This window comes from Paroedura picta, chromosome 6 (genome assembly GCF_049243985.1).
Source record: "Paroedura picta isolate Pp20150507F chromosome 6, Ppicta_v3.0, whole genome shotgun sequence".
NCBI lineage: Eukaryota > Metazoa > Chordata > Lepidosauria > Squamata > Gekkonidae > Paroedura > Paroedura picta.
The window spans coordinates 37334172-37358423 of record NC_135374.1 but is presented as its reverse complement, the minus strand read 5'-3'; the positions used below and the strand labels follow the sequence as shown (position 1 = coordinate 37358423).

Sequence of the window (24252 nt, the reverse complement as noted above, 5' to 3'; positions counted from 1 at the left end):
TTATGTTGTTTAGAGCCAAACAGAATGTGCCACTGGGCATCCCTCAGCAGATCCCTAGATGAGTATTTTAGCAGCAAAAGCAACTTCAAGGGCCCAGTTTGGATCCAGGTGCAGTTGGAAGGTTTGAGAGAGGGGGGGGGGGGAGTAGCACTGTTGCCTTTTCGTTTTCTCAGTCAGGAACACTCCCTCCTCCATCATTAAGCCACCGGAGGGACAAAAGACAGACCCATCTATCATACGTCGTTTATCCCAACAATCATTTGAATAGCCGCTGATCTCTTGTAAGAAATTCTTGCTGGGGAAAAGGAATTCCATTCTAATGAACCTGAGCTATGATGCAAGGCAAGGTTAGACACACTTAAGAGAATTGATTTCAGGGGGCTTGCGTGAGCCTAACTCTCTGTGCTGTATTGAGGCTCCTGAGTGACTCATAGCATTGTTCACAAACCTTTGTGAAAAAAATTAATATCATTATAGCACTTCAGATTAAATGACCAGAACAAAAGTGAGCCATAATGCAAGTTGTTAAATAAAATTAAAAAGAGGCAGGAAAGTAGATCGGACAAAAGATCAATAGATACCACCCAGAGATGTGTAATTCTCAGGTCTGATTGTACCCAATGCTTTTAAATTGCTGCTATCATTTCTATTAGCCAGGTTTTTGAAGTAAATGAATGAGTAATGCAAGAGAATTGAACAGCAAGTATATGAATTTTAAAAGGCAGAGCACAGAAATATATCTCAGATTTAAAAATCTTGGGTTATGCTTCCATCCTTCTCTTCTGTCTCTGCTTTTTAAAATTTATATGAGATGCTTTTAGCAAAGTGAAGTGAGTTAGTAATGTGGTACAGGCAGCAGAGCTATACATAGCACAGGAGCAATTTTAGTTGGCCTGATGAGCACCGCTAACTACCACATTTCCTGGTCCCAGTGTTTTGGCTTTAAAAATCCTTTTTTGTTTTGGCTTATTCCTTATTCAAATTAAAACAGTGAGTCTTCGCATTATTTTAAAGATACAAATGTATAAATGGCAATGAATCAATCAAACTGGAAACCCTGGCAACAAAAATAAGTGAAACTCATAATAATGACATAGAAGAATAAACAGAAATGGGCATATTCATAAATCCTTTCCCAGGACATTTGAGTGGACTAGGCAGTATCACTGGTACCTCAATTGGATGCAGGATTTTATGCCATTATTGCCCTTGTTAACCAACTTCGGCTCCTAATACCTACTTGTAAAATCAGTATCAGTACCGATACCAATCAAACTCAGCTTTTGCAATTATGTTTTAGAACTCAGACTCATATCTCATAAAAAGGAAAAATGTGTCAGTGATCAAGCTCAGCCCTGCTAGTAAGGTCCATGATAAAGAATAATTCTGGATTCCAAGGTATTGGAAAATCCAAAAGACAGCTTTATTAAACAGACAGTACAAAGCACAACAGCGTGCCAAGACCCATTGAGCAAAGGTCTTGACAGATCCAAAAGTACAATAGGCTTTTGGTGATTCTTATAGGAGTACCCCGTAGGGGGGCTTTGGGATTAGGCGGGAGAGCAAGAGATACCAAGAGGTGTGAGGTTTCCCAGCCCGGCCAGATGGTCCGACTTTGATCCTAACAGTTACATTTCTGTTTCGTCTCCACTGGCCAGACAAGGCCATAGACGAGATAGTGGACGGGGCCCTGCTGGGAACTTCAGTGGAATGCAGAGGAGGCCAGGAACCAAGGAAAGATTTATGGTTTTATAGTGCTTGGCCTGAGGGACCTTATGGAAGGCCTGGCATAGCAGGGGGGCAGGAATCGGGGTTCATGACAAAATGTTCCAAATGTTATTTGTTTTACTGTATCAACTAAAAAAAATAAGGCCTTAAAAATTTAAGGATCTTTTCAAGGTGGAGACATCATCAATCTGTATATAAACATTGCCCCCATTCTATTACTGTTGATGGGTACATGCAGAGAAACGCAAGAAGGTTTGCTTTCCATGAGCAGGCTAGAAGTGCTGCCAGATGTCTTCTTTCCTTCCATACTTTCTGGTTGATCCAAAAAGCATGGAGCTAGAATCATCTCTATCACCTGATGAGGAAATTTCAATCAGCATGCATAACCCAGTGTCCCATATATGAAAAGGCTTTCCTGGGACTGTGATGGGAGAAAGAAGGAGGGAGGAAAGAAAGAAAGAAAGCCAACCTAAGCTGCCCTGTGAACAGCAGAAGCAAGAAAGGGGCCCATGGAATCTAAAAGCATCAGGAAGGAGACAAGGGAAAGAGCAAAACAATTTGGCTTCATGCCCATCTAGTAACCCCGTGCAGTACCCCCCAAGACCCCCCTGGCCACTGGTGAGGGATGTAAGTCAGGTTGCTAGATCCAGGTTAAGAACTAATAAAATTTGTGGCAGGGCATGAGCTTTTGTGAGTCACCCCTCACTTCTTCAGATATTTTGATAGTCATTTAGGTGTTACTGGATTCTTGCACTTTTCTGTTGTTACAGACAGACTAACATGGATACCCATCTTGGTCTAGATTCAGGTTAGGAAACTCCTGGAGATTTGGAGGTAAGGTCCAGAAAAGACAGGGACCTCAATGGAATTCAAAACCATAGAAGAAAGTTTTAGTCCAGTGGCACCGTTAAGACCAACAAAGGTATAAGCTTCTGTGTGCATGCAGATACAAGTATACAATGCAAGTAGGGCTCACCCTCAAAGCCTCCATTTGCTCTGTAGTGTGGAGGAACTGTAATGCTGAGGAATCCCTAGGTCCCACCTGGAGGCTGGGTTCTCTGCCCCTGGGCTAACAATACTTGTGTCAGCACCTAGGTCTGCAAAGACTACTGCAGTGGACAGCCATCATGTGATGGTGAGCTGAGGAGACACATGTACAGCTCATTAACTGGTAGATGACTTGTTGCATGTGCACAAGCTGTGAATTGCAAGAGGAAATAGGAGAAGGTATTGAACGTGAATGGCACTTGAGGGTGAGGAAGGGGATAGAAAAGGAAGATATAGGCTGGTAGAGGAAACACCTCACCTGGGTGACTAATTGGTCTGCCACTTTTGGGAACAAGATCATTTTAAATTCAAGGTCATCTGGTTTTAGGCACCCCCCCCCCCTCGGAAGATTGCCTTACATTCCAAGCTGTTTTTCTTTTGAGTAAATACAGGTAATTGGCTAAACTTATGGCCTTTGTTTCAGGTATTCTTTAAAGCTGGCCTGCTGGGTCATTTAGAGGAAATGAGGGATATGAGATTAGCGAAAATTTTAACACTAATTCAAGCAAGATCCCGAGGCAAACTGATGCGCATTGAGTTCCAGAAAATCGTCGAGCGAAGGTATTACAAATCTCCCACAAGCGTCTACTGGATGCAAACTAGTAACAGTTGCCTTTAAAGCCGTTCCTTTAGCTTTGAACTGTATTTCCCAATTGATGAGAGTCTGAAGGTTTTATTGCTGGGAAAAGAATAGAATCATGCAGCACAAGTGGTATATTGAGGGAAGTCACATAGTCATGGCTTCAGATATTATAAGAATACAAAGGGGAACATGAAGAGCAAATATCTTGAGATTCCTATCTCGCCATACATCCTTTGTGTACAAAATAGACCTTTTGTGCCTCTTTCAGGGCAAAGTTCCCAGTGTTGTGTCTTTAATTGCTGTAGGAAATGGAAAAGGTCCTTCTGAGGTGTCTCATCCCCTTCTGCCAATGCCCCCTGCGACCTCAAACCACTGATGCTGGAAGTCATGGGAACCCCACTGACAAAATGCCATATGACATGAGGGCCTCCAGTAAGGAGGCAGAATTGAGTCCACTCCCCCTCCCTTTTCTGCGAACAAAGTATATTTTTCAGTTTACTCAACGGAGAGATTTTTGTCCTCCCTGCATCCCACAGTGCCACATGGCCCATTATGCACAAGGCCTCCCTGACTCCCAGCATTAAGGGTGGAGTGGGGTCCAGTGTGATATAGTTGAGGAAGAGCTGCATCTGTTTGCGTCTTCCACTCATGGTTCAGTTCATGGGAGCCAAGCTTTTAATTTTTAAAGGAAGAGATATTGAGGAGCAGAAAGTACCAGGCAGTTGCTCATCCTGTTTCCTTAAATCATTATGCGGTCTAAAAGTGCTGGGCATTCCTGGAGGGTGGGAAAGAAAGAACATGTGCCTTTATAATGTATTTCAAAAGCCTTAGAGAAGAATCAGTTTATGCTCCTATCAGAGTAAAAAAAGATCATAACACTAGCCACAAACTTTGCAGGATTTATTAAGAGGAGGCAGGAGAAGCAGACATCTGCATTTGCTGCAATAGAAGCTATGACCTCTGGCATTCACTGGGAATGGGATCTCTGGCATTCCTCGGTAATCAGATATGCCAGATACTAAAACTTATTGCTCGGTCTCATCCCCTACCCAGAGACATTTGCAGCAAACAAATCCCACCCCACTGCAATGTCATGGTCACAGCTTCATATCTGGCAGGACCTTTCTCCTTCCTGCCCTCCCAGGCCATGGAACCATTCTATGAAGCATGCAGTCAAGCAGGCCAGTTGTCTGTGACTCTCTGGCATGGCTGTCTCCTGATGGTATTGGGCAGGCTGAGGAGGAAGGAGGCATCCACAAATTATGTCAACTAGCAGCTTTCATTTTCATAAGCCTAGCAATTGCCAGAGGCTAGAAGGTTAGAAGTGGGGCATGCACATGCCAGAAGATGCAGGAGTATGAAGGTTTAGGGGATGGAGCTTGCCCTCTGGGTGATGCCAGGTAACTGAGCTTCCTGGATAATTGAGTGCTGGACAGCAAAGCTTTTACCATACATAGGACCCCAATCATGTAGAAAAGGCAAAGAAGTAGCATTAAACTTTCCTTGTTTCAAAGACCTGATGCAAACATCTCAACATTTCAGGGAGTAGATTATTTTCTTCCTTTCTTTAATCTAGAGATGCGCTTCTTGTCATCCAGTGGAACATCCGAGCTTTCATGGTTGTGAAAAATTGGCCTTGGATGAAGCTGTTTTTTAAGATCAAGCCTCTGCTGAAGTCTGCAGAGACAGAAAAAGAAATGGCCAATATGAAGGAAGAATTCCTGAAACTAAAGGAGGCCTTGGAGAAATCTGAAGCCAGGAGGAAGGAACTGGAAGAGAAGCAGGTTTCCTTGGTCCAGGAGAAGAATGACCTGCTCCTTCAGGTTCAAGCAGTGAGTGGACCAAAATCCTCTTATTATTTTTTTAATGGTGGAATGAAGGAGGCATGCAGAGCAATACTGTCCTTTAGCACTCTAAGGTGTGTGCTACCAAGTCACAACTGACTTATGAAAACTCCAATCAGGGACAAGGTAAATGAGAAGCAGGTGTAGTTAGTCATCGCCTTCCTCTGAAGAATCTTCCTTGGTAATTTCCATTCTAAGTTCCAGCCCTGCTTAGCTTCCAACATGCTGCCTTCCCTTCTATTCTACAATACAGTATTGTACAGATCATATAATGTTTATTTGTATATTAACTGGCAGGAAATATTTCATGTGGTGGTATGGGTAGATGAATATTGATCCTAAGACTCAGCCAGAATCTCTTTTGTAGGTCATACTGTAAATAACAAAAATGGATTCTGTCAGATACCAATGCTGTTTGCAAGAACAGGCTTTGACTAAGAAGACAGATTACCAAATGTTCTCACAGTGATATTCTTTCTCCCTTTCGGAATATGCCTGAGATAAAAAGAAATATAGCTGACCGACTGTGCAAAATGCTTTAAATTTTTTTTTTAATGGTAGAAAAGTCAAATGACTTTATTTAACCCAGTCTTTGTCACAGTTCCAAGTAAAATTGACAGTATTTATTAATATATTGAGTTGGGCAATCCAGAAGCTTCAAACAATTTTTAAAAGATAATAAAGATATCACAGAATGTGGAGAATTCAAGGTAACTGCCACTCAGCATTCTTGATTATAGATACCAGCCAGTCATTGCCTGTGAAAGTTTCACAAGCCATTATACATAGCCATGTTAACAGCAACAGAATTGTCATCCAGGGCAGAGTAACATTTTTGAGGTGACAAAATATTGTAATTGGAATGCTGGGAAAATATGATCTTCTGGGCAACAGAACTGCTACTCTGAGGAACAATCTCTAGTTCCCAGCTCTGCATTGTTTATCTACCTAGTTGTCATAGTAAGACTCAGATATCTGCAATGTTGGATATAAAAACGACAAACACAAATCATGATTGTATGTATAATTAACAGGGTTGATATGATACATCTTTTCATCTACTTAATGTGGAAGAAATATGTTGTTATTCGAAGACTGAATTTGATAATTATTCAGAAAGATTTTCTGTCACTGTAAAATGTAGACACTGAGAACATTCATATTCAGCTGTTGCATGTATGAGAGTGTGTATATTTAGTATATTTATACTTCTCAAGACTGCATCTTGAAGCTAGAATTGTAATATAACAACTGATCTTGATAATTTGTTCAACGAAGGATTGCAGCTTTAGCTTTACTCTGCATTAGTTTACATTACTTTACATGTAAATAAATGAACTGCAAAACTTAAAGGCTTGGATATAAATACTAATGTTCTTATCTATATTCCAGTCTGTTGAGTCTGTTACCATGGTAAATCAGTGAATCAAGGAGATGTTAAACCTGGAAATGTGGCATTTTACATACAGTTCGCGGTTGTGCGACAGCACTAGCCATGGTCATTAAAAATTATTTTCTTTTAAAAAAGCCACTAATGTCATGTGTCAATGGAAATGCATGTTTATTGTTATTCTACACAGCCATTTGAATGCAGAGTAGTTATAATCTTGTACATCCTTGTAAAACCATGTGGGACATTATTATTTTCATTGTTAATGAGGAGCTGATGCTGAGATAGTCAGTCAGTGTTAGTGTTACTTGTCTGTATCTTTCCTTTGCAACTCCCTGCAGAGTTTCTTATGGACACTCCCTACCTAGTCAGGCTTGCTCAAGAGTTTTGGGGGTTCTTTAGGGTGCTAGCAAAACAGTTCTATTTAAAGGGCTTTTTATCATGTGGGGGTTTATGTTGCCATTTAGGGGCTTGGCTGGTTCTTTATCTTTTACCTTTATCCAGCAATCTGATAGCCAGAAAGGCTTGTTGCATGGTTATTTTGTTCCACAGTGGCTTTTTAATGGCTGTGTTATTCAAGAGAGCCCATAATAGTTGGATTTAGCAACACAGGAGGTATGTCACTACATTTTGTTACTGCTTGTATTGTGATCTGAATCATCAACATTTTTTTACAGTTTCTCACACCTGAGATGAAATTGCAAGGCTCTTTCTACTGAACTAAATTAAAATATATATTGATAGTAAACTCAGTGTTATCACGGATAACCCCTTTCTGTTGCTTACATGAGATTAAAATAGCATTTAAGAAGAACAAAGAAATCAAATGGAAAACTTTGCAAAGAAAATGGGGTGAAATGTTGACTAAAATCTATACAAAACCTAAAAGACAAGAAATAATATATTTGTACATTTTTGTGAGAAAAGCATTTTTAGTATAAATGCAGATATATAGGCCTATGTTCTATCCACTGGGTTATGGGGACATTAACAATACATATCCTTAAGAATTCATATTAACCTTTTTCCTGAACTGTTCATAGTGTGAATATATGCTAAGTGTGTGGGCGTAGGTCTCATGGAAGAGAAGGAAGTTGTGGCTAGGAATTTGTTTAAGAGAGAACAAGTATCTGTACTAGGCAAGTCAATAAGACATCCTTTTGCAAATCGTGACAGGAGCAAGACACCTTGGCAGATGCTGAAGAGCGATGTGACTTGCTGATTAAATCCAAGATCCAGCTAGAGGCCAAAGTCAAAGAGTTGACTGAGCGGGTGGAAGATGAAGAGGAGATGAACTCAGAACTGACATCCAAGAAGCGAAAGCTGGAAGACGAATGCTCTGAGCTGAAGAAGGACATTGATGACCTTGAAATAACACTGGCAAAAGTTGAGAAAGAAAAACATGCAACTGAAAATAAGGTGTCCTAAATAAATACTTTGCCATAAAAATGCTTTATGTAATGCCAGAAATATGCAATAGTGCATTTTCTTAGGAACACTTGGGCCCATTCCGCACAAGGACCAATATTGCCAATTGGTCCCTGAAAGGGGAAACACTATTTTTAATAGTGCAATCTCGGCGTTATGCATACCTGCCTTTGTAGTGGAATCCAGTAGCATTTCAATCGTTTCCGATCTCGCAAAAATTGCTATCCAGGAAGCGATTTTTTCTGTGCTTTGTCCCGCCCCTGGCCGTCAATCAAACAAACAGCCAATGGGTGGCTGTTATCATGCTCCCGAAAAGCCCCTTTCCCTTTAAGAACAGGGTTTTTTTTAAAAAAAAGAAAAACACACGTTGCAATGACTATGCCTTGATTCCTCCTAACATAGAGACCCATCTAGCTGGCGTGTGAGCTGGTGAGTCATCGTTACCACGCTCCCCCGAGTGAAAAAAAAATCCCCCCCCCCATGCACAGGCGCGATTTTTGGACGAAAATAAAGTGAACTTGCAAACGGGGCTGTGTTGTGCTTGGTGACTTAGGGGAGCTTTAAAGCAGTTCTGTGGAGGGACTATAGCCGGAGAAGCCTCGCTGGATGAATGAAGGCTCGCCGGTTCGTTGCTTTCTGCTCACTCCGAGAAAAAAAAATGGCGATCGCTTCACCGGAAGTTCCAATGAGAGAGCCAGGGGGAGGGACTTGGCTGGAACCTCAACAATGGGAACGCACAGGTCTTTTTCACTAGTGTTGCAGATTGTTTGCAAGAGTGTAGCGCTTTTCGGAGGGTGAATCCACTTTTCTGGATTCCTCTTTAAGCACTACAACGAATCGCTTTTTGCGGATCGGTTTCAGGAGTGTGGCAGATTGTGTGCGATGTCATGCGTAACTGCAAATTAGTAGCGTTTACAATTTGCAAGCCTTTTGCAACATTGAAGTCGTGCGGAATGGACCCTGAAGTTGAGAAAGAAATCAGCAATCTAGACCCCCTTCACTGTGATAGTAACCAGCATAATTCTGGAGCAAAAGGAGCTCTATTTGTTTTGTTTACATGACTAGCCTTTACTAGTTAATATTAATGTGGACAAGCAATATGTGATCTGAATCTGTCAGTCTGCAACTTCTTTGATCACAGCAACTGGAAATAATAATATATTAAGCACCTGGTTGCTGGGCCAATATTTAGCTGCCCAAATCTTCACATTTAATAGCTAAATCATAGATAGTAGCTAGCCAAGTCGTGTTTTCCTTGCTTTAGTCCACTAGCTTCCTCTCTTTCCAGTCTATATGATATCTGGGACAAGGTTATATTTGTGCTTCCAATTAAAGGCCACCATTGCGTGCACGAGCAAGAAATTAATGGTGTGACCCGGTCCCATGTTGATCTATGGGGATTTGTACAGTACAGCTGCAGTGTAGTCAGTTCTCTCAGGTGAGGGGTGAAAAATACCTGACTGCAGTTGATTTTACAAAGACCTCTGTTTCTGCTCTCTCCCTCTTCCCCTTAGGTTAAAAATCTGACAGAAGAAATGGCATCACTTGATGAGACCATCAGCAAGCTTACAAAAGAAAAGAAGTCCTTGCAGGAAGCTCATCAGCAGGCCCTGGATGACTTACAAGCTGAGGAGGACAAAGTCAACACCCTGAGCAAAGCTAAAGTGAAACTGGAGCAGCAAGTAGATGATGTACGTTGCTCCACTGCACAATTACCAAGGTTGTTTTTGATGTGGAGGAAGCTTGAAAGATCTTTTTAGCCCTATTTAAATATCCAACCCATTATTTGCTATGTATCCAGACTAAAAACAAACTTGTTATACCTCTGAAGAGAAGCTAGACGGAAGGAATACATTCTCTGCATTGTGTACAGAGCTACAGCTTGGTGTAGTGGTTAAAAGCAGCTGCTTCTAATCTGGAGAGCTGGGTGTGATTCCCTGCTCCTCCACATACAGCCAGCTGGGTGACCTCGGGCTAGTCACAGCCCTGATAATGATGTTCTCACAGAGCAGTCCTATCAGGGCTCTCTCAGCCCCCACCTATCTCACAGGGTAGGAAGGGAAGGTGATTATAAGCTGCTTTGAGACTCCTTAGCTTAGTGAAAGGTGAGATATAAAAAAACAACTCTTCTTCTTCTACGTGATAGGGCAGGAAATGGGTATTTTCCCTTAATTCTTTTGTCTTTATCAGGATGTCCTTTTTTGTGCCACAGGACAGTTGGAGACACAGAGAGCTGAACCTGGTTTACAAAAGGAACAAATCCCTTACTTGGGGTGCCAATTTCTATTGCCCACGAAACACACAATTTATTAAATATGTAATTGATTTTTGTCTATACTTGCCTTTCTTCATTTCTGTAGCTTGAGGGTTCTCTTGAGCAAGAAAAGAAAGTGAGGATGGATCTGGAAAGGGCCAAACGCAAACTGGAAGGAGACTTGAAGTTGACTCAAGAGAGTGTTATGGATTTGGAGAACGATAAGCTACAAATGGATGAAAAATTGAAAAAGTAAGACAATACTTGTAACATTAGAATTTGTCTAAATGGTAGAAAACAAATCCAGTGTGTAGTCTCTTTTAATGTAAATATTTCAGTCTCTTTTTATGTAAAAATATGAAAAAGGAGAATTAATCACAGTGTGTAATTTTACTGTGTACCAGGCATGAGGTTGGCCATAGTGAACGAATCTGTGCCTTTTCAGTCCCAGAAAGGCAGCAAAATACAAAAGGCTAAGTAAGCCTTTAGTATACTAGTATACATCATGTCTTTTATTTGTTGTGTTTCAAATTGTACATGACTGCTATATGCCAAATCAGAAGCAGGAATGGCTGGGGATATAATTAGATAAACCTGGAACCTGGAAAGGACCTATCAGAGGCCCCAGAGAGCCTTTCAAGTCAGCAAGCTCGGCTTCCCATGCTAGTTGTTTTCCTTTTCCATCTGGTGTGGAATCTGGGATTCAGTTCTACATTAGTAGATCAGAAAGTTTGGCAAGCTGTTGGATCAGAATATGGGGATATAAAGCCAAGCAGCTTCTCCTGCCAACTGCTACAGGATCTCTGTATGACTTAGATGAAGAGTCTGCTTGTTTTGTTGTTATATGGCATCTACCTGTTTTCCTAAGGCACAGGAAAGACAGTAATATTTTATGTGCAATATATGGAAGTGGATATCAATGACAGCTGAATGGTAGCCTACGCAATCAAGAGAGTTAAGTGTAACCAGCTGGAAGAAGGTGATATGTGGGAAGCATGAATTTGTACCTTGTATAGCAAGAGAGGAGAGAGACAAGGATGCTTGATGAAGGAGATAAGGTGTTTGGTATATGAAGCTAAGGCAAAAGAGGCCTGTATGGGTAGCTGCTCAGAAGGTCCAGATCTTATATACAGAGGTAAGAACAATGAGAACTTGCAAGGGAGATGATCTGAAAACTTCTTGAGTCAAATTAAATTGTGGACATTGGTGAGATATGGTCAGGCTTGGTTAGCTAAGAAGAAGTTATGATCATAGAATGACAGAGTTGGAAGGGCCTCCAGGGTCATCTAGTCCAGCACTCTACAGAATGCAGGAAATTCACAACTATCTCCCCACCCACAGTGATTCAAATTCTATGTCCAATGATGCCCCCCCCAAAAAAAACCATAATCCCTGGTCAGTCTGGTTTCGGGGAAATTCACCTTCTTACTCCAATGTGGCGATCAGCATTTTCCTGGGCATGCAAAAAAGGGCCACAAGAGCCAAGCTCGGACACAATCAGTTCTGCCCACCCACTTACAATCTGACTAAATTCACAGAATCAGCATTTCTATCAGATGGCTGACCATTTCCACAACAGGGTAAAACTCCTGCTTGCGAACACGGGATGGTAAACCTCACATTTACAGTCCTCCTCATAGGATACCCCTCCTGCGTTTTCCCTCTGCCCCATTACAGCTTTTTGCCTCCTGACAAAGCTACAAGGGAAAGCAAAACAAATTTCTCCCTCCGCTCCCTGGCTTGTCAATCACAGCAAGCCACCAATCACAGCACAGCAAGTTTTCTCATGGACTGAAACTTTCTCCCCCCCCACAAAACCCCAAAATTAATTTTTTTAAGGGCACTTCTGCATTGCTATGCAGTAATGCCACAACACAGAAGCATTTTAATTAAAAAATAAACACTTCCACGTTATGTAGAAATGCCAGAATGATACAACATCCCTCCCTTTTTTTGGATTCGTGGTTTTTCAGGCTCTATTTCTGTCTGGGTGGATTTGTGAGATGCTGCGTATGGTAATTTGAGCCCAAATAGTCATTTTGTGTAAACAATTGGCTTAACAACAAAGTGCACACAAGCCTGGATGATCGGGATAAGGCTGCTTGACCACCCGCCTCCCCCTTCCCAGCTCCTCCCCCACCTCCAGAAAACAGAAACGGGACTGTGTTTTATCTGCCTGATTTGTGATCCCAAATAGTCTTTTTTTTGTAAATAGCTGGCTTAAGAACAGGACGGCTGGATGATCAGGAGAAGGTTGCTTAATCACCTGTCCCCCTGGTTGCTCACTGGTTGCTTACCAATGGGGTGGCATCCCGAGGCAAATCTGGGCAACACATGAGTCAGCCCCTGAACAGCCTCAAGATGCAGGCAACGTCATGTGGAGGGGGCTCTAAAACCTGCCAACAACCAGAGGCTGTGCAGGGGCAGATTCCACGTGTGGAGATGCTTGCTACCTAGCCTCTCTTTGAAAACTTTCAAAAAAGGAGAACCTGCTACTTCCCAGGGAAGTCTGTTCCCCTGAGGAACTGTTCTAACTGTCCAGAATTTTTTCCAGATGTTAAGCTGAACATTTTTTTAAAATCAATTCCATCCCATTGATTCTTGTCCAACCCTCTGGGGCAACAGAAAACAACTCTGCTCCATCCTTTATGTGATAACCCTTCAAGTACTTGAAGATGGCTATCATATCACCTATTAAATGTATCTCTTGTCCCTTCATGTGCTTTGTTATGTGTGTTGTTGAATTATTGGCTTGTAACCCTCCCCCTTTTATGATTATATAAAATATTTGTTAATGTTCCCTGCTGTTTCTTATATGGAGGCAATTTTTGTAAAATTCTAGGAGCTTTTATGCACGGTGGCAGCTACCTCGTGCTGCCGCCGTGCTGTTGTGGCGGGGCACAATGCCCTGCCGCTCCCTGTGTACGCACGGGGGTGGGGCATGCTGGGCTGCCCTGGCGTAGCACGCGCTCACCTGCTGGCCCCCGGCATCCCCAGGAAGCTGCGGAAGTCCCTGCATTTGCTTAAAGCAGGCCTTCTGTAGCCCTGGGCTGGGATGCGCCCGCGCTGGCAACGGTGGCGAGCATTATTGGGGATTTTCCCCGAAGCGCTGCCACTGCCAGCGCAAACATTATAGCCCGTGCATAATGGGCCTAGGAGTTGAAATTGCTGCAACAATATTAATATAAGTGTGTCTTGCTTCTGAGACTGCTTCCTCTGTTGAAACAAATAAAATTATCTTATCTAAGCAGTAGTTCTCCACATTAATTAAGCATATATTGCAATTGCAGGAAAGAATTTGAAATTAATCAGTTGAACTCCAAAATTGAGGATGAACAAGCCATAGTGATACAACTCCAAAAAAAGATAAAAGAACTTCAGGTAATTACTCATCCTTCTCATCCTTTCTTGTTGGATATATAGGATAATGTATAGTTCAAACCTTCGGGGAAGGCGGTATATATAGAGAGTTATATATATAGAGAGAGTTATATATATAGAGAGAGAGTTATATATAAAATAAATAGAGAGCTTTTATTTCTGAGCAGATTATTGCATTTGAACTTAAGGTTATTAGAAACCACCACAGAATTATTTAAACAATATTATTTAAACAGTTCACAGGATCACACCTAATGTATATTTAGTCCAGCAGTATATTTCTAGTGGCAGTCAGTTAGATGCTTCTGGGGAAGCCCATTAGTCATGAATGCCAGAGTTTCCTCATGTTTACCACCAGCAAAGGGCAATCAAAGGACAACTTCCTGGGAACATGAAGATATGTGAATCTTATGGCTTGTAGCCATTTATAGACCTATCCTCCATAAATCTATCTAATTCCTTTTTAAGTCATCCCTAGGATTGACCCTCACTGTATCTCATGACAGTGAACTAAGAGCTGGGAATGATCAATTAATCACAGCAGAAGGTTAAATATGTAATTTGGAAATTTCTTCCCTGTAGACTGGTCTCGTCTGCCAAGATTGTACAAACTCTCATATTGAGCAAGCCACTTTCCCCATCTTCTTCTTAAGATTGTCCCCTCTTTAACTTGCAACAGGCTATACCTCAAAGGAAACTGCTCTGAACTACTAGATGAGTCACACTGGCTCTGAAGTTTATACCCCCAAAAGAATTATCTCAGAAATCCCCCCTCCCCATCTTCTTGGCTGCTGATCTGTAGAGGATCAATGACCTAATTGGGTTTGCAGCTGCCAGAACTGCTCCTGGTGTTCTTCTGTAAGGTATTGGATGGCCATTAATAATTCTGCAACTAGTTGGTGACCAGAGGGGGACTGCATGCCTAATTAATTTGGACAGTTCAAATTCAGAGATGAAACGTGGAAACGGACCATAACAGTTGAAGTTGCCCTGTATCTTTATTCTATCCCTCCTCATTTTAGACTGGTGCAGAGCAATCTTTATAATAAAAGCCACCACTTAGGTTATCCTCCATCTTGTTGTGATTTATGCCTCTTCTTTATACCCATAACTAATTATTTGCTGCTAATGAAGGTGGTACAGATATTACCTAGTTATTTGAGCATGTAACTAAGGTAAGAAGACCAGATTGTCTCATTTTTGGTGGGATATATGGGGGTACCTGGCAAATTGTACTTATGTTGAAATTTAAAAATATATATTACAATACTATTTTTGAGTTCTATGCATTCTATGAAACTTTTTGTTGCTCCATATAGACCAAATTTAATCAAGAACCCCCCCCCCCGGTCAATGGTGTCCCGCTTTACCAATGTGGGAGGGTCAAAAGTTATTATAAAAGGTACTTAAAGTTGGTGCTCACATATTTAAAAGGAGGCCCGATGAAGTTTAGGGTGTTGCTGTTATGTAATGTTGCTCCGTTTAATAGGCTCGCATAGAAGAGCTTGAAGAAGAGCTGGAAGCAGAAAGAACTGCCCGCGCAAAAGTAGAAAAGCAAAGGTCAGACTTGGCTCGAGAACTGGAAGAGCTGAGTGAGCGGCTAGAAGAGGCTGGGGGAGCTACTTCAGCACAGCTGGAGATGAACAAAAAACGGGAGGCAGAGTTTCTGAAACTGCGGCGGGACCTCGAAGAAGCCACGCTGCACTATGAAGCCACTGCAGCCACACTGAGGAAGAAGCATGCAGACAGCATGGCAGAGCTTGGAGAGCAGGTGGACAATTTGCAGAGGGTCAAACAGAAGCTGGAGAAAGAGAAGAGCGAGCTGAAGCTGGAAGCAGATGACCTGTCATCCAGTATGGAGCATCTGGTTAAGGGAAAGGTAAAAACTCTGTCTTTATGCCAGCAATCTTCACAGTGGGCAGTAACACTTGAATGCCTTCCGCACAGACCCAATCCATATGAAGTTTGCATGCAATGTCATCTGTTTCTAGTGATCCATGAAAACAGTGCATGAGTTTAGACCAACACAGGTGATGCAGATGTTTTAACACTGGCAGAAAACATTACTTGAAATACATACAACTTGGTCAGCAACTGGTCACTATCCAGAATGAAGTTTCAGTCCCATAGCACCCAAAGAGTAATGAACATGTGGCATTTACTGCTGCAGGAAGTGGGGGTGGCTATGAGCGTAGATGGAACACTATGGGCCTTTACGCACGGGGATCTTTGTTGCAAATTGTTTGCGGAATGAAAAATCGCCATTTAAAATAGTGGAATTCGTCGTTATGCATACCTGCCTTTGTAGTGGAATCAGTTGCGTTTTTTAGCGTTTCCCACAGGCTTCCGGTCTCGGCAAAAATCGCTAGAAAGGAAGCGCTATTGCCAAGCTCGTCCCGCCCCTGGCCGTCAAGCAGCCAATGGGCAGCCGTTAGCATGCTCCCAAACAGCCCCTTTCCCTTTAAGAAAGGTTTAAAAAAAAAAACAGACCCATAGCAACGAATCTAGGTAGATTCGTTGCAACGGAGAGACCCATCCAGCTGCCTAATGTGAGCTGTCGTTTGATCGTATGATCGTTGCCACGCTGCCTCGAGTGATAAAAAAAAAATCCCCCCCCCCTCTCACGGGCCCGATTTTCGGCTGAATTAATGTGTAAAAAATAAAGGGACTTTATTTCAGCAAACGGGCTTTTATGTGGTTTGTGCTTAGTGACTAAAGGTAAAGGACTGAAGCCAGGGAAGCCTCTAAACAGAAAGAGGCTCGCTGGTGCGTTTATCCCCGCTCGCTCGGAGAAAAAAAAATGGCGATCGCTTCGCCGGAAGTTTGGAGGACAGGCTCAGGAGGAGGGACTTTGAAGAAACCGCAACAATGGTAACGCACAGGTCTTTATCACTAGTGTTACAGATTGTTTGCAAGAGTGTAGCGCTTTCCGGAGGGTGAATCCACTTTTTGGGATTCCCCTGAAAGCGCTACAACGAAGCGCTTTTTGCTGATCGGTTTCAGGAGTGTTGCAGATTGTCTACGACGTCGTGCGTTAAGGCAAATCAATAGCGTTTCCAATTAGCAACCATTGTGCGATTTTGAAGCTGTGCAAAAAGCCCCTATGTCTGGGCAGTGACGCTCTGTATTCTTGGCACTTGACGGGACAATAGTGCTTGGGAGGCTTCTGGAGTTCTGGCCCCATTGGTGGCCCTCCAGATGGCACCTGGGTGCAGGCACATGAAAGCTTATACCTCCAATATAACTTTGTTGGTCTTAAAAAAGCTACTGCACTCAATCTTTGTTCTGCCAGTCAATATCCAGTTTGATATATAAAAAGCAACTCACAGAAGGCTTTGGGAATGAAGCTATTCTTCCACAGGTAGCTAAAGCTAATATATTTATTTTAGAAAAATGAAGATGGGGATTTGTCCCTCTCAGTACAATCTTTTGAAAAAGCTTCCAGTATACTTATCTCAGAAAAAAACGATACAGAGAAGAATGGTAGAATATTCCGATGGGGATATTTACTTTTTTCCAATATTAGGATGAATCTGTTAAGAAGCATGATCTTGCAGCGCACGGTGAGATTTTTCCATGAAAGCTCTGTTGAAGAATTCATACCTGTTATTAATTAAATGACGGATACTTTTCCACATGGCTACCCACTAATATTTAGTTGCACTATTTTTAATGATTCTGATAAGAAAATGCAAGCAGCACAAAAGGGTGTGTGTGTGTGTATAATATACACATACATGCATAAATTGGTACTTAGAAGGACTTAATGTTAGCTAGTTCATTCCTCAATTTCTGTGCTAGTATTCTTACTGCTTTTATTGTCAAGGTTTCTCTTTCTGCTTGTACAAAACAAGTGTGCCATTATTACTCTACGTAAGATTGCCAGAGATTAGTCTTAAGGGGAAAATGAATGAACAATACACGTTGTCTGGGATACGATACCATAACCTTTCTTCCTGGTCCATTAGGCAAATGCAGAGAAACTCTGTCGCACTTTTGAAGACCAGCTGAATGAGGCAAAAACAAAACTAGAAGAGATGACCCGCCTTATGAGTGACCTCACTGCTCAAAAAGGAAAATTGCAAAGTGAGAACGGTAAGTCGGACAAATGACTATCACAAACAAGGAAGCATGTCAGGGACATAGTTACTAGTTCGACACCAGTACCGTACCAGTGGTAACACAGAACACACCTCTCCTTTGTTTCTCTGGCTCTTCTTTCTTTGATTCGTGCGATATTTAGTGCCAAACTATGCATTACCCTTTATGTGAGTTACCAGTGGGGATGGCAGCCATATTGCAGCTCCAAGTCCCTGACAGCAACTCCTGTGAGAAAGCACGATAAGGGCCCAGTCAGAATGGGTCTGTGGTGAAGGAGAAGGAGAGGTTCCTGCCTTCACCCATGCCATTTTCAATAACCAAAACAGTGCAGAGGGAGGCAGGAGCCACTCCCCACCCCCCATGCTTCAGTTACAAGTAGAATTGATTCCCAGCTGTGCTGTAACATAGGAGTTTCTACCGGGGTCTCATAGCTACAGTATGGCTACTGGTCCCACTCGTGAGCTCATATAAAGTATTACGTGTAGAACTTAGCTATATAAAAGGTAGGGAGGAGGGGAGACAGACAGAGTATTCCTTCTTCATGCACCCTCCTGGTTCTCTGGAACTGCCTCTGAATCTTAAAGCGACTTAAATACTCAGCGAGGGCATGGGTGGGTGTGGGTGATCAAATCAAGGCATCAAGCTGACAATCATGTAGAAAGTTGTCCGCATTTGTCAGATGGATGTGAAGGAAAGATTTACTTTCTTCCCTCTCATGGTCTCCATCGTATGTACAACCTGGTCTAGATCTGCCCATTGCTTCTCTGCAAGAGAACCGATTGCTGTTCTCTTGGGTTTACCATTCCCCACTGCTGTCTGTGTATATTTCCATCTACTTGCCCAAGTGTTGCTGCTGTCGGGAGGGAGAGAGTCTCTGCTTACTGCACAGGTCGGAGTGGCTTGCAACATCTGCCGCCTGCCACTGCTGATATGAATTAGATCCTTCAAAGGAATTTTGTCTTGCACAAATGTGCTGTTCTTTCTACATACATTTCACTCATTGATGGTTTATTCACATTCAACGTGTACCTGCTGCTTTCTGTTAACTTTTTCTGACCGCTGACTATTTGTTCTCCTGCAATGAAAACATTATTTTTTTTTAATTAGCTTCCTGGGACTGAAGCAACAAAATGGCTGACAAAGCTGCCAACATAGCAGCCCATGTAGATATGCAGGAATTCCTTTTAGTGATTTTTGCCCTTTTAAATTCATATTCCTGGCAAGGATTTTGTGGCAAGAGGACAACCAAACTATAGGGTTGAAGCCTGACTTGCAGCCATTGTAAATCATGCAGCAAACCCTTAACAAAAAAATTGTCTTAGTATTTATAAGATGCAGCAGCAATCTTTGATTTAAGACATAGTGTAGGACCAGTCTGGTCTTGTCTTAATGCCATCCTTACCCCTTAGAGCGGGAGGAGATTGGCCCCTTCACACTTAGTAATAGAATTTATATGCAACTTTTTAACATGTTGTAGCTTCACTCTCCAGTGACAAAAGACCTTCATAGCATATTGCAAAGTACAGTCTAGACCAGTGCAAGTTTGAGAATTGCATTACATGGCCAAATCATGGAAGGAACTCCTTAAGCAAGAATCTCCTTTCTTCTTGGTTATCAGATACCATGCAATTTCCTCTTCTTTTCACTGTGCCCAGAGGACTCTATTGGGCTCTCCTTTTGACAAGGAGTGTGGTTAAGAGCAGACTCTCATATGGAGAACCGGGCGTTATTCCCCACCCATCCACATGAAGCCTGCTGCGTGAACTTGGGCCTGTCATAGTTCTCTCAGAACTCTCTCAGCTCCACCTACCTCACATGGTGTCTGTTGTGGGGAGAGGAAGGCAATTGTATGCCACTTTGACACTCCTTGGGGTAGAGAAAAGCAGGGTATGTATATTAAAAAAAACCCTGTCTTCTTCTTCCTTGTCAGTTTCTCTTTGGCACAATGCAGTCTACCCTGAACCCAAAATGCCTCTTCCTCCTCAGAGATAAACCTCTGCATACTCTTTTTATTTCCTTTAGGGCACAGCACAGTTCTCCCCTTCCCCATTCCTTGTCCATCTGTGTTAGCTGAAGATGATTATAAATATTAAGATAAGAGGCTTGTGTTAATTATCATTTCTTGGGATAACTTTTTGGCAGGTGAATTCACAAGGCAGCTGGAGGAGAAGGAATCACTTATAAGCCAGCTTTCCAGAGGGAAGTTGTCTTTTACTCAACAAATAGAGGAACTTAAAAGACAGCTTGAAGAAGAGACTAAGGTAATTCTTCCACCTGGCTTGAAACAGACAACTTTGGTCCTTGAAATGGAGCAGAACTGCATATGTAAAGTAAAAGCAGGGGAATTACAATGATTTATGTAAGGTTTGGTACAGCCTGTAATGGCCAATGGAAAGCCATTCAGGAATAAAACTGAAACAGTAAGGGGAACCATTAAGATGGTCAGTATGATGTAACAGAGTGTTTACTTTGGAAAACCTAGATTGTGGGGATGTGGTATTTTAGGGGACATTTTGGGATGCATGGAAAGAGGGGAGGCAACAGAGTTGTGTTCTGTAGGCTACTTGCAGAAAGACTCCATTGTATTCAGCACAGTGAAAAACCATGGCTGAATCTGCACAGAGCTTTGATTCCAATCTCAGGTCAATTCAATCCCTGCCGTCTACACTGAATGTGATTTCCATTTTGATTTTGGGTGATTTAAATTTTTCATCTGCAACAAGCATGATTGATCTGGAGTGACCCTACGTTTCCCCTGTGATATCCTGAAGTGGATAAAGGTAGAAGAAGAAGAAGAAGAATTGGTTCTTATATGCCGCTTTTCCCTACCCGAAGGAGGCTCCCAGCGGCCGCTTTGAGCCTCCTTCGGGTAGGGAAAAGCGGCATATAAGAACCAACTCTTCTTCTCCTTCTTCTTCTTATAGTCGCCTTCCCATTCCTCTCCCCACAACAGACACCCTGTGGGGTGGGTGAGGCTGAGAGAGCCCTGATATCACTGCTTGGTCAGAACAGCTTTATCAGTTCTGTGACGAGCCCAAGGTCACCCAGCTGGTTGCATATGGGGGAGCGCAGAATCGAACCTGGCATGCCAGATTAGAAGTCCGCACTCCTAACCACTACATCAAACTGGCAAAGGTATCCCCTGTGCAAGCACCGAGGTACGTCTGACCCTTGGGGTGACGCCCTCCAGCGTTTTCATGGCAGACTCAATACAGGGTGGCCTTGCCAGTGCCTTCCCCAGTCATTACTGTTTTATCCCCCAGCAATCTGGGTACTCATTTTACTGACCTTGGAAGGATGGAAGGCTGAGTCAGCCTTGAGCTGGCTGCTGGGATCGAACTCCCAACCTCATGGACATCGCTTCAGACAGCATTTCTCCTGCTTACCACTCTGCACCACAAGAGGCTCTCCTGTAGTGGATATAACCTTCCAATAGACATGAGTAAAGGTGCAGCTCTCTGCTTTTCCCCTCAACTAACTTGCTGCCTTGAGCCTCCAACACTGTAGAAAAGCCCTGACTGGCCAGGGCGTCAGTTCAAAGACTTCCTCATTCCCAGGTTGGGAGGCTTCCCTTAAAGGGGAAGCCCTCACTTCTCTCCGCAGAAGCTCCAGAAACCCTATCTTCTCTTGGCAGAAATTTTCCTCTTGCATTTATTCCCCATCCTCTGCTGTCTCCAATCCTCTCCCCCCCCCCCGCCCCCGTTCAAGAAAACAAAGAGGCTCCTGCTGTGTTTGGCTTCCCCTGCCTTCTGATCTTTCCTAATCATGTGCAGAACACTTTCTGTTTCAAGGGGGAGTGGGAGGATAGAGGAAGACCAGAGTTCAAATCGATCTGAATTCATCAGGATCCACAACGGAATAAACAAAGCAAGTGCAGATTCAGCCCATCTTACAAACGTTATTTGATTTGGAGGTTCAAGTGCCTTACAATAGCTACCTTTTCCACTTTTGCATGGTCCTCCTTCCCTTCAGTCAAAGAATGCTCTGGCCCATGCCTTGCAAGCTGCCCGTCATGACTGTGACCTTCTGCGTGAACAGTATGAGGAGGAGCAGGAAGCTAAGGCAGAGCTGCAGAGAGCACTCTCCAAGGGCAATGCAGAAGTGGCTCAGTGGAGAACTAAATATGAAACTGATGCCATCCAAAGAACTGAAGAGCTAGAAGATGCCAAGTAAGTGATACCTTTTCAAATGAGATCCCTAGGCTGGACTGCTGCAATTTTATTGGGTTGCAGAGGTAGTAGACAGCAGCACTAACATGGATCTTCACTGTGTGACTGAAGGGAAGCTGCAGCTGCCATTTTGTGGCTGTAGCAGCCATTTTGTGGCTGCACCCACCATACAGTATCAGAATTCCAAAGGTGCTCACAGACCTAACAAGGCTGGTACCCCTGCCCTATGACTTTAAGTAACTGTATATGAAAGTTATACAATGTGAAACTTGGAAATAGCCGGGGATTTGTTGTTGTTGCTCAGTATCACCTAATAGCAATCTCTTCTGTTAGGAAAAAGTTAGCTGCTCGTCTCCAAGAGGCTGAGGAAGCCATTGAGGCCGCCAATGCTAAATGCTCATCTTTAGAGAAGACCAAACACAGGCTGCAGAATGAGCTAGAGGACATGATGATTGATTTGGAAAAAGCCAACTCAGCAGCAGGAGCCCTGGATAAGAAGCAGCGCAATTTTGACAGGATCATTACAGAGTGGAAGCAGAAGTATGAGGAGTCCCAAGCAGAACTTGAAGGTGCCCAGAAGGAAGCCCGGAGCCTAAGCACAGAGTTATTTAAGCTGAAGAATGCCTATGAAGAGTGCCTGGACAATCTGGAGACCTTAAAAAGGGAAAACAAGAATCTGCAAGGTAGGCTTGTACACTCCTGTAACAGATGGAAAACTTCAGTCAGTGATCGGGAGAGAAAACTCTCTAAAGTGCTAGAGGAGTGTAACAGATGAGTTTCCCCATTCCATTACTGAAAATGGGAAAGATTATTATTCTGTCTATCATAAAATCTCCTTGATCTGAAGACAGAAAGAAGCAGTGGAGCCGGGCTAGACTCCAGGCTTCCTCAGTGATGTCAGCCAGTGTCAGAACCCTCTTTTGTACTGAAACACAGTCTGAATTTCCCACGTAGGATGTGGTAGATATAGTGGGAAATATCTCCCATTGGAGTGTATGTCATTACAAACTTTAAAAAAAGAATTGGAAGGGTGTGGGTGGAATCTATAGTAGTAAACATTCTGTTGACTCTCCTACATCCCACGCAAAGAAAATTTACCTCAGACATACACAATATGTGGCCTAGATATCATGCTGTTATCCACAGAATGGGATTTTGAAGAACATTCTGCAAAAACTAAACATTTATCAATGCATGGTTTAAATTGATTTCCTGTATAGAATAATAGAATAATAGAATTGGAATGGACCTCGTGGGCCATCTAGTCCAACCCCCTGCATTGTGCAGGACACTCACAGCCTTATCGCTCATCCGCTGTAACCTGCTACCCCCTTAAGCCTTCACAGAATCAGCCTCTATGTCAGATGGCTATCCAGCCTCTGTTTAAAAATTTCCGAAGATGGAGAACCGACCACCTCCCGAGGAAGCCTGTTCCACTGAGAAACCACTCTAACTGTCAGGGTCTCAGGAGCTTCTTCCTGAAGTTTAGACGGAATTTCTTTTGAATTAATTTCATCCCATTGACCGTTTATGCACTGGAGGTTTCACATGTCTTGCCCTGTTCATGTATAAAGTGGATGGGTAAAGGAAATTGAAGCTTCACCACTTATATCCTCCTGGGACCATACATATGCTCCTGTCCTGTCTCTGATACCAGGAGCTGGCTGGGCTGGGTAGAAAGTACTTATAGTGGTGGGCTGTGCAAAGAGAAGGTTCAACTACTCTCATCCCATCCTCTTTTCATGTTAAAATAAGATACAAACATCCCAGCTCCACTTTCTAAATGAATGTGACAGATGTGTGAAAAAACAGACATGGCTGCCTCTGTCATATTTAACATTCTTTTACTCCTTCTGTGATCCACTGTTGATATAGTCCATATCCCATTAATGGAAGGAAGGAAAGAGACTGACCTACAACTATCTGCCTGTCACAACTTTAGCAAATGCTTTTATTCTCCCCCTCACACATACAAAGAGGCTGCCCCTCCCAACCAGCCTGCAGAATATTGGTTTAAACCTAGAATATCTATTCATAGCCACCACTATAGGAGCCTTTCTGAAAACACTCAAACAGCAGCTGGCAACAGCATCATTGAAAGAGGAGACGTAAGAAGGGGATAAATAAAGAAGATACACTGTGCAGCAGCAGGAGGCTGTGTACAATTTCAGTGTGTTCATTTGTGGCAGAAATGTTTTGTGTGCGTCATCAGTGAGTGCTGCTGACAGAAAAATGAGGCAAAATGTTCTGAATGCATTAACCTAATATAACCACAATTTCCTTCTTATACAGAATCTGTATTCTTTAATTACTTTCTGTTGGCTGCT

At 42.7% G+C, this 24252-nt stretch overlaps 1 protein-coding gene across 2 annotated transcripts in view; it reads left to right on the top strand.

Annotated features, from left to right (window-relative positions):
• Nucleotides 1-24252, top strand: part of MYH15 (myosin heavy chain 15) — a 104430-nt gene that overhangs the window by 58280 nt on the left and 21898 nt on the right. For both annotated transcript variants that reach the window (XM_077342145.1, XM_077342146.1), the window contains 11 exons: nucleotides 3200-3336; nucleotides 4935-5190; nucleotides 7769-8011; nucleotides 9535-9711; nucleotides 10381-10526; nucleotides 13565-13655; nucleotides 15145-15534; nucleotides 17624-17750; nucleotides 19899-20017; nucleotides 21729-21925; nucleotides 22259-22608. In XM_077342145.1, the coding sequence (XP_077198260.1) occupies nucleotides 3200-3336; nucleotides 4935-5190; nucleotides 7769-8011; nucleotides 9535-9711; nucleotides 10381-10526; nucleotides 13565-13655; nucleotides 15145-15534; nucleotides 17624-17750; nucleotides 19899-20017; nucleotides 21729-21925; nucleotides 22259-22608 (2233 nt within the window). The remainder of the gene's footprint in view (nucleotides 1-3199; nucleotides 3337-4934; nucleotides 5191-7768; nucleotides 8012-9534; nucleotides 9712-10380; nucleotides 10527-13564; nucleotides 13656-15144; nucleotides 15535-17623; nucleotides 17751-19898; nucleotides 20018-21728; nucleotides 21926-22258; nucleotides 22609-24252) is intronic.